Below are 10,658 nucleotides of genomic sequence, written 5' to 3' on the forward strand. Positions count from 1 at the left end.
CCTGGCTTTTCTCTATCCTGCAACAACCCCAGTCTGCTGGGAGGAGCTGGATAAACCAAGAAACACTTGAGGGAAAGGTTGGTTTATCTCCAGGCTCTTAGCCCTACTCCAGTAAAGCCATCATCCATCATTTCTCAAAGGTCACTGGGATTTATAAAATTTCTGTTTAGACTTATAATTGGTCTCCTGTTTCCAAGAACACTTACAGACTGTAAGTCCTTAAACACATTTCATTTTCCAGCAGTGCCTCTGTCCTGCAGATCCTGGAGGCTCAGTGCTGGTGGCTGAAGAGCAAACACTTTTCTCATAATGAGAATTTTCCCCTGATCCTTGCTCTCTGCCTGCTCCTCCTCCCATGGCCTGCAGCCCTGAGCTGCAGTAATTTCTTGTGAGCCTCTAATCCTGGTTTAGATCCTGTAATCTCCTCTGGCAGGATATTATGTGTGCAAAGACATCGATCAGGTTTCCAGGAAAAAACCTCACTCAACACCTCTCTTTCTGTTGTTTATTCTTGTGTCTTTGTCTTTTTCCAGCCAGGGAAGCTTTTGAAGAGGCAGGAAACATCCTAAGTGGCCACGTAAGGATGGGGATGTATTTTGAAGATGATGCCTTGGCTTTGTAAGTGGTTTCTGTTTTTCTCTGGGAAGAATTCAAGCTGATCTGCACTTAGTGAAAGGCAGTGCCTGGAACAAGTGTCCTCGTGCTGAGTGACAGCTACAAGTGACTTTTTCCTGCAGGGAGATGGGTCAGGACTCATCCAAAGGGAATTGTCACCTTGGCTCTGCCACTGATTCTCAGCCTGTCCATGGTCACCTTCCTGCTGTTCATACTCACTGGGTATTTTCAGTCCTTCAGCCCCCATGGACGTGGTTGTGTTCTCACACAAACAGGAGCAAACCTTTGTGAAAATAACAAACAGGCTGGAAAAATTATACAATGGGTGTGTGAGGGAGAAAAAGCCTTGCCTTTCTCTTTCCATGAGGAAAAAAGGATGGATAGTCACTGCAGTGCCTTCCCTTGCTCTGCTGGGTTGCCCCCTGTTGCCAAGAGCAGCCAGAAAAGAAACTGCTTGTGACTTCTTGGGCTAGGAATGGAGGGGACATTGAGTCTGGGTGCTGGAAAAGGCTTTGGAAGCTGGGAAATAAATGCTGTCTTGCCATGGAGCTGCATTCCTGCTGGAATTGCATCCCTGACTTGAAGCCAAATGGAAGTTAATGGGATCTTACCTGTGTCATTTGTCAAAGTCCTTTGGGTTGGAGTGTGAGAGGTGCTTCAGTGCCCAGAAATGTCACAGGATCCAGGAGGAATCTCCAGCTTGCCCTGGCATCTCATTTCCATCAGGAATTAGCTATCAAGGCAGAGTTAAAAATCCCAGGTGGTCTTTGGCCTGGTTTCCAGGTGTGGGTTTAACAGCCTGCAGTACAGCAGTGAATTGTTTTCATTAATTCCTCAGAGGTGTGATGCATTCCTGATGAGACACGGGCATTTTTGTGGTGAGCATGGAGAATAAAAATGCAAACACCTTGGGAATACATCTCTATTAACCAAACTGCTCCAAGCATCAGTTAAGACTTTTCTTCCCTCAGGATTTCAGCCCAGCTGATAGAAGGAAAAAAAAAAAACCCAGAGGACAGGGTGATCTCTCAAGGTACCAGTAGAAGAAGCCTGTGTTCTCTCAGAGCTGACACATGCAAGAATCCACCTCCCTGCTCCTGCTCCAGGAGTCTGCAGCCTGCTCCTGTTTAGCAGGAATATTTAGTGTAGTTTATATTGATAGTCCTTCTGCCACATTGGGATTTTGGCTGTGATTTGTGGGTGAAGCTACTGTAGTTGATGGGCTTCTCAACTGTAAGCAGAAAGTAAACACTTACAGGAATTCCTTATGCAAGAGCCAGACTCACTTCCCTTCTTCAGAAAATGAGAAGCCATTCTTCAGCTCAGTGCTCAAGGAGAAAATATTTGTGGCTCCTAGGTCACAGAAGGCTGATTCCCCCTTTGTGCATCGTGTAGACCTTTTCCAGAGCTACAAGGGCTACAGGATACACAAAGGCTGCTGTCAGCAAAGCTGTTTGCTCAGCAGGCACCTGCTGGGCTGGTCACTAATGAGGGGGAAAAAGGCATTGAGGAAGAAATGCTTTGCATGAGGTCGTTATTTACTTCCACGATGTCAGAAATTCCTGCCAAGTATTCGTTTGCAGATGGTTTTGATTGAAATGCAAGACTCGTGTTACCCACTCAATGGTCCTGCTGTATAAATAGAAAGCTGTGGTGAACAACAACACAACCCCTGAGTACCAGGAAGAAGAGAAAGGATTTCAGCATAGAGTGTAGCTGGGGAATTTGATGATTTTCTGGCAGCAAAGAAGATATTTCCTTACAGAATCATAGAAGTCCAGAATGGTTTAGATTGGGAGAAATCTTAAAGCCCATCCAGTTCCTCCCCTGCCATGGGCAGGGACACCTTCCACTATCCCAGGTTGCTCCAAGCCCCATCCAGCCTGGCCTTGGACACTTCCAGGGATGGGGCAGTTCCTCTGGAATCCTCTTCCAGTGCCTCACCACCCTCACAGATGCTTGTCAAAGGCTGATATACAAGGTGATGTATTTGAGATATAGGGAACAAGAGTCCTCACTCCTCTGAGCCATGACCAAGCCAAAGAATCTCTTTAAAACCCACAGAAGTTTAATAAGTTCCAAATCCCTGAATTAAGTATTTTTCAGGGTTTTGCCAGACTTAATCAACATACATCAGCTCATGGTGAAGTTTGCAGTGGGTGTGTTATTCCCAGAGAGATAAATGCTGTGATAGGGGATGGGAAAGGCCTCCATGGAAATTAATTATCTGCAGTTCCCTCCACTTGCTGTGTCATTGATGACCTAAAGAAACTCATCCCTGTGAGGGTGGGGAGGCCCTGGCACAGGGTGCCCAGAGAAGCTGTGGCTGCTCCTGGATCCCTGGAGGTGTCCAAGGCCAGGTTGGACAGGGCTTGGAGCACCCTGGGGTAGTGGAAGGTGTCCCTGCCCATGGCAGGAGTGGAACTGGCTGAGCTTTAAGGTTTCTTCCACCCCAAACCATTCTAGGATTCTTTGGTGTCACAATCTTTGAAAAATTGCTAGGAGCCTTTGAAAAACAAAGCAGACATACCCCAAAAATTGCAGAGGCAGCTGATTTCCCCTGTCACACCCTTCCTCGGGGCAGTGCCATCTGGAGCCTCCAGGGCTGAAGTTCCTCCAATTTCCAGAAAATTGCTGTCCTGGCTTGGTGTCTCCCCTGCCCTTTCATTGCTCAGACTTCTCCAATTTTTGCTTTTCCCACTTTCTCAGCTTTTCTTTGAATACCTTGAACTCTCTTACCAGAAGGAGATTGTGGAACAAAGGACAATCTGGATAAACTCCACCAAGAGTGGGTGGGTGCAGCCTCTTTGTATTGCTCCAATGTGAGGCATGGACTCCAGCAACATTTTTGGGCTTGTTCACTGAGACAAAAATTGGATCTCCTGGAGATTGTTCTGTGTGGGTTGTGTCCCTTGGATGGAATCTGAGACCTCTGTTTGCCTTGGCTGGGGAGGCAGAGTGAAGCCTTTTGTGGGTGTTCATATCACCCAACCATAGGTGGGAAAATGAAGGAGAAGCAGGAATAAAATCCCAGAATCCCAGAATGGTTTGGGTTGGAAGGGACTTTCAATTCCATCCCATTCCACCCCTGCCACGGGCAGGGACACCTTCCACTGTCCCAGCTTGCTCCAACCTGTCCTTGAGCATTTCCACGGATGGGACATGTCTCCAGGATGATGCCAGCTCTGTGTGCAGCACATTTAGGATGTGTCCAACCTCTCTGTGCCCATCCCTCTTTTTCAGATCCCAAAAATACTCCGTGTCCCCCCCTGCCCTCCTCCTCGCCCGCAGCGGAGGCCGGAGCGTGGAAGGCATCGCTCTGTCCAAACCCAGCGTGCAGGACATGGTGCAGATGATCAGATATGAACTGCTGGACATTTTTGTAAGTAAAAATAAAATCAAAATGTCCTTTTTGCCATTGCAGTCATTTGCAGAGCCCTGATTATAGCGTGGAGTTCTGCGGAATGGCCGTGGCCGCTCGTTATTTTTATCGTGCCGAGTTTGCTTTTCAATTTTATGACTTGGAGCAGGGAGTCTGGACAGAAATCTGCTGTTTGCTGTGTGGTCTTGCAGCAGGAGACCCTGGAGTTGAGAGTGACTCACCTGCTGCATCAGTGGTTTGGCCTCTCACAGGGTCTATTCCCTATTCCCAGGGCTTTTTCCTCTGTGCCTTTTGGAGCCTCTGCCTGCTCTGCTCACATCCCCATCTCCAAGCTCACAGCTGCTCCCACACTTTGGGTTCTTGGGTTGTTCTTGGTGCACTTGGCTTGGGCAAAGACATCTCCAAGTGTACCAAAATCCCAGCCCTCTTCCAGCTTCTCACATTGACATGGACACTGCAGCCTTGTTTAACTCCTGCACCCTCATGTAAGAGCAGAAAGTGGAATTTTCTCTTGTTTTCTCCTCCTCATAACCACCAGTTTCTTGTTTGTGATGTCCTGCAGCCAGAAATCACGGTGTCAAATCTGCCCCAGTACTTGCAGCTTGGAAAGCCCTTCCTCATCCTGTTCAGTGCTGGTGACATCAGTCAGGTGGAAAGCAAGGAAATGCTGAAGCTGGCAAAAGGAAGACTCCAGCAGGAATTTGTGGCTTGCTGGTTGAACCTGTGAGTGTTTGAAAATCTTTCTTTTCCATTAACTCACTCAGAGCCTTGCAGAAAAAAAACCCCTGAGGCTGCAATTACTGAGAACACAAGCTAGTAATGTGATTATTGGGTCTGAAATCATCAGGAGTTGGCAGGTCAAATCGTTGAGCAATGGTTCACTCACTGTTCTAGGCAACTGCAAAAATTGCCTGACAAAGTAAAATTAATAAATATTTAATTGATTGCAGAAATCGTTTTCAATAGAGGAGAATGTCCTCTAGTGCTTGTAGGAGCTTGACCCTGGGTCTGGTGTTACTTGTATTTTTGTTGCATGTGGGAAGAAAAAAATTTGCCCTCCTGGAATGTCTTGTAGTGATTTTCCACCAGCAATTAGAGGGAATGACTGGTCATTGACTGGGGAAAGAAACTTTTCACAAGAAGGTTCAACCAGAAGCCCTGTAAGTTAAACTTAAAAAATATTCAAGCAAAAAAATTCATTCAAGACTTAAGATACAGAAGATTGTAGGAAAGGAGATTTTTTTTTTTTTTAATCCTCCTCTTCTTGGTTGCATTTTGAATTTTTGGCCTCTGTTTGTTTTGCCCAAATCCAGAGAAACTTCAGTGGCTTAATCACAACATGCTTTGAAGTCTGGGAAACGCCGTCCAGCGTGGGCTGGAGTTTGGCTGAGGGGGAAAATGCAGATGTGCTCAGAGAGGAGGGGATTGGGCTGCCAGTAATGCACCAGGAACAAGAGCCTGGAACTTCCCCACCTACACATCTGCCTTTGCTCTGCCTGCCTGAGACACAAAAAGCCTTCCTGTGCCAGAGCAAAATGGCACTGCCACAAAACAGGGCAGAATGCCAGAGTGGTTTGGGGTGGAAGAGACCTTAAAAATTATCTCATTATCTCATACCTTCCACTGTCCCAGATATCCCATCCAGCCTGGTCTTGGACACTTCCAGGGATCCAGGGGAGCCACAGCTTCTCTGGGCACCCTGTGCCAGAGCCCAGGGCCTCCCCAGCCTCACAGCCAAGAATCCCTTCCCAGTATCCCATCCATCCCTGCCCTCTGGCAGTGGGAAGCCATTCTCTGTGTCCTGTCACTTCATGGCCTTATCAAAAGTCCCTCATCCTAGGAAGAGGCCCTCATTCCCAGGGTAAGAATCAGCTCAGACATGGAGCCTTAAAACAGTGCTGGAATGTCTCAGCACCTTTGTGGGCTTGCTGTCCCTCTGTCCTCTTTTCACTCTGTCTGTGTCACTTGAGGAATTTGCCTTTCCCTCCCTGTGGAATTGCTGTCACCACGGGCTGGGCTGGGAGGAGCTGGCAGCTGTCCCTGCAGGCAGGGTCTGACCCTGGGGGGCTGCAGGACCTGTCCCACTCTTGTCCCACCTGTTCTTAGAAACTTGAGGTGGAAAACATCTCCCACCTTCCTACAGAGTCTGTCCTGCTCAGAGATTTCTTCACACATCCAGGCTGTTGTCTGCTCTCTCCATTGGATCCTAACAGGTTCCTTAAGCATCAAGCTTATTTACAGTGCTTACAATCAGAGAATCCTGGAATGTTTTGGGTTGGAAGGGACCTTAAAGCCCATCCTGTTTTTCTGTGGGCAGGGACACCTTCCACAATTCCAGGTTGTTCCAAGCTCCATCCAGCCTGGCTTTGAACACTTCCAGGGATGATGCTTCTGCAGTCCAGCCAAACTGTGCTTTGCTGGGTGTGACCCAAAGGCTTTGGTGGTTTTTTTGGCTCTCAGTCCTGGTGTGCTGCCAAACCTGAATCTCCTCTTCCCAACAGGAAGAAAACTCCAGTGGGACACGGGATCCTGAGGACTTATTTTTCCACCACGCCTTCCTTGCCTGTTCTCCTCTGGGTGAACCTCCATGCTGGGGGTCAGGTATTCAAGTTCCCATCAGAGCAGTCCATCACTGAGGTGAACATCTTGTCGTGGCTGGAGAAGCTTCAAGCAGGGCTGGAGATTCCCAGCAGTAAGTGGACACAGGTTTATAATGTTCCCTAGCACACACTGTGAGCTCCAGTCTGTTTATGAGAAGATACTACGTGCAATAAATTGCCTGCCCTGGAATTTAACGATGGAAAAACCAGCTCTGCTTGTTAGAGCTGCAGAAGTACAAATAGTCCAGCCAGGAGAGAATGCCCACACTCACAACTTTGCTTTGGGACTGTTTAATGCTCAGAGCCAAACGTGGATAGTTTGGAATTGACATCTTTTCCCTGTGATAATCCCCAAATCTGGCTGTGTTTGCCCATTCCCAACCACAGCTTGCTAATAAAAAACCTCCCAGCTCCCAGCTGTCAATGTAAGAAGTAGCTGCTTTTTAGGCACCTTCCTGCATTTCTTTTTGGATGGGAAAGGATGAGGAAGCTGGTGTTTTACTGGGGGCTTTAGGACACAAAGGGTTGGTTTGTGCTGTGAAGCTTTTCACTCCATCCCTCCTGTCTTGATCAGCCTGATGAGGCTTTGGAGGAAGCCAGCATGGATCTGCCTTCCTCAAGAGAGCTGGAGAGGGATTGGGGACAAGGGATGGAGGGACAGGACACAGGGAATGGCTTCCACTGCCAGAGGACAGGGAGGGATGGGATGTCGGGCAGGAATTGTTCCCTGGGAGGGTGGGGAGGCCCTGGCACAGGGTGCCCAGAGAAGCTGTGGCTGCCCCTGGATCCCTGGCAGTGTCCAAGGCCAGTTTGGACAGGGCTTGGAGAACCCTGGGACAGTGGAAGGTGTCTCTGCCCATGGCAGGGGGTGGAATGAGATAATTTTTAAGGTCCCTTCTAACCCAAATTGTTCTGTGCTTCTGTGATCTTTCAGAAAATATTTTAAATTTTATATTCATTAAAATGGGGGTGGGGGAAGCCATAATTCCTCAGAAAAGGAAATATCCCTGGAGGTGGAGCATAACTCTTTACCTGCTAACTGGGACTGTCTTTGCTGCTCAGGTACCTTGTCTGAGGAAGACTGGAAGCCACCACTCCCTGCTTATGACTTCCTGCAGATGATGGAGCATTCCATGCCTGAGCTGTCCCCCCAGCCCGGGGACACCCCGGCACAGCACCCACCCAAAATCCCCGGAGGGGACACTGCTGGAGGGGACACTGCCACCCGGGAAGAGCCATCCCAGGAGAGCACGGCAGAGGAAGTTGGTTCCCCTGGGAGGGGCCTGCGGGGGACAGCCCCGAGGCTGGCAGCCAGGGACAAGCAGGGCAAGAGGCACAGTGAGCTCTGACAGCTGGCGTGGGGAAAGGTGTGGGACTGCCCTGGAAAACCTCACACTTTCCCAGCCTCTTCTCCAAGAAGAGAAGTGGTTTCAGCTGTCAGGGAGTGGTGAAGGGAAAGGCCACTCCCTGCTGCAGAGTGCTGGGGGCTTCTGATGCCAGGAACGTGTCTGTGAATCCCTCATGCTGTTCCCTGGCTGCTGTTGAGAGCTCACCAAGCAACAGGCTACACTGGAAAAGACAAATCAGCCCTGCTCTGTAGATTCCCCAGGTCTCAGAGTAGCTTCAGTTGCCCCTGAGCAGGAAGGGGTGAGTGATTCCAAGATAAAAGCCCATTTCTCTCCTCCCTGGTTGCAGGAGAAACTCTGCTGGTGTGTGACAGAAAATCCTGTGATTCCATCTGTGCTGGAACCATGTGGAGCCAGCATTCCAGCACCCCAGGGCTGCTCCAACCAGCCCCCAGTTGTGTTTACACCTGACTTGTGACTTGAATTCATGAGTGTGTTCATCCTTAGGGGGAAGAGGAGCATCTGATGGAAGCAGATTTATTCCAGAGGCCAGAGCTCAGGTCACACAACAGTCCTGAATAGCTGGGACAAAACTCTGCCAGCAAATCCCAGGGGTGGGCAGGTTGGGAGATGGCTTTCCTCACTGCTGGCATTTTCTTGGTCACAAGCCCAGGGGGTTATTTGCAGCCTCGATTTGTCTTTGCTCTCAGTGACAGCAGTGAGGTTGGTGCCTCCTGAGCTGGGAATGGTGCAGGGAGCAAGGTCTGTGGAAAGCTGAGTGCTGTGAAAGAGGAGAGGGAGATGAAGGGCAAGGCTGGGCCCTTCCAAGATGAGATGGAGCTGCTTCACATCCAGAACTTAAGTGGGGAGATGCAAAACCTGGGGAAGTGGATTTCCAGCCTCTGCACAACTGGGGACAAGAAATGGCCAGGTGTTGAAAGTCTTTAAGGTCCCTTCCAAGCCAAACCATTCTAGGATTCCATGATCATCCCTTCCACAGCACTGCTGAGATGTGCTGGGAGAGTCAGATCCTCCTCCTACTCCTCAGGACTCTGAAATTACTGGGAAGAGCAAAAATGCTGGTAAGGGACTGCTGAGATCATTGCAAACTCTCTTGTTTCTCATTCTTCAAGCAGCACGCATGGCTGTGAGTCTTTTGAAATAGCCAGAAATAGATCATTATTCCTGGGCTCTCCTGGAAACCCTTAATTGAGAGAGGCCATTTTTGGACTGAAGGCTTTGAGCCAAAATGTATGTATTTAAAGGAATAAAGTGCAGCCCGCTGATCAAAGGCATTATTCCCAAGGGAAGGGTGTGAACAGATCCTTCGTGTGTTCCCATCATTCCTCTGCTCCATAAGGTCCTTATGTTGCTGAATTCCATAAACTGTACATTGCTCATTTCCCATCCTGTCCCTGATCATCAGCATCAAATCCCAGAATGGGTTGGCTTGCAAGGGACCTTAAAGCTCATCTCATTCCACCCCCTGCCATGGGCAGGGACACCTTCCACTGTCCCAGGTTGCTCCAAGCCCTGTCCAGCCTGGCCTGGAACATTTCCATGGATCCAGGGGCAGCCACAGCTGCTCTGGGCACCCTGTGCCAGGGCCTCACCACCCTCACAGCCAAGAATTTCTTCCAAATTATCCCATGCCCTCTGGCAGTTTGAAGTGCAAAAATTGGGTTTTTCATTGCATCTTAAATAAACTCCATCTCCAGTAGGTTCCTCTGCGTCTCTTTTGGGTGGTGGGAGCAGGAGGCCTGCAGTGGGTGCCCCCCATCAGCAGGATCCTTTCCTTCTCCAGGGTTTGTGGAAAGCGAGGAGCATTCCCATGTCCCCACTCTTTATCCACGTGTCCTTTTCCAAGCACAGCCCTTCTCCCGTGCAGGACTGGGGCAGGAGTTTGTCACTAGGGGTCAGTGCCACATCTCTTTGTGGCTTCACAAATCTCCCAGTGCTGCTGGATTGAGGCTGGAGCGTCACCACCGGAGCGCTGGAGGTCAGGAACAGCTTCCCAGTGGGATCCTGTGGATCAGCTCCAGCCTCCCAGGCTGGCTTGGGATGCCCAAAGCTTTGGGCTGAGTCCACCTTGCTGGTGCCACCTTACTGGGAAGGAATGTGGTTCTCCATGTCCCATCATTGCCAGGATCCAGCTGGATGGGCAGCTCTGGATGCAGGTCATGGACCACATCAGGTGGCTTTGAGTTTATTGGGGTTTTATTTTTCAATACAAAATGTCTTTGCCACTGTGTAGCCCAAAATCCATGGAGGCAGAAATGTGCCAGGTTTTGTATGGACAGGGGGAAAATATTAGGGATGCTGAGGGCAGTTTGATGGGGGCCTGCATCCCAAAATTTCCTCTTCCACCAGAGGAAGCACTTGGCTGTTTCCAACAACTCCTGCTCTGGGGGCAGAGCAGGGTGGAAAGAAACGCTCTGAGGGGTTTTATGGAATCAATCACAGAGTAGTTTGGGTTGAAAGGGACCTTTAAAGGGCATCCAGTCCAACCCTGCCATGGGTAGGGACACCTTCCACTGGACAAGGCCACTCCAATTCCCATCCAGCATGGCCTGGAATTACAGCCTGGGTGGGAAGGGAAGCAGAGGAGGCAGAGCTCGTGTTCTGGGGAGCAGCTGTGAGGGACAGAGTGATTCCCAGGAGGCTGGAGGAGCAGGATCTGTCCTGTCCCAGGAAGGTGAAGGAGCAGGATCTGTC

General features: G+C 49.6%; 1 protein-coding gene across 2 annotated transcripts in view; it reads left to right on the top strand.

The window, feature by feature from the left end:
- The window catches only part of TXNDC16 (thioredoxin domain containing 16), a 36,979-nt gene extending 27,316 nt beyond the window's left edge, over positions 1–9,663 (top strand). For both annotated transcript variants that reach the window (XM_088166461.1, XM_088166462.1), the window contains 5 exons: positions 534–618; positions 3,859–3,997; positions 4,560–4,720; positions 6,499–6,689; positions 7,660–9,663. In XM_088166461.1, the coding sequence (XP_088022587.1) occupies positions 534–618; positions 3,859–3,997; positions 4,560–4,720; positions 6,499–6,689; positions 7,660–7,946 (863 nt within the window). In that variant the 3' untranslated portion in view covers positions 7,947–9,663. The remainder of the gene's footprint in view (positions 1–533; positions 619–3,858; positions 3,998–4,559; positions 4,721–6,498; positions 6,690–7,659) is intronic.
- Positions 9,664–10,658: the final 995 nt, after the last annotated feature.

Source organism: Sturnus vulgaris, chromosome 6 (genome assembly GCF_052056855.1).
Source record: "Sturnus vulgaris isolate bStuVul1 chromosome 6, bStuVul1.hap1, whole genome shotgun sequence".
Classification (NCBI taxonomy): domain Eukaryota; kingdom Metazoa; phylum Chordata; class Aves; order Passeriformes; family Sturnidae; genus Sturnus; species Sturnus vulgaris.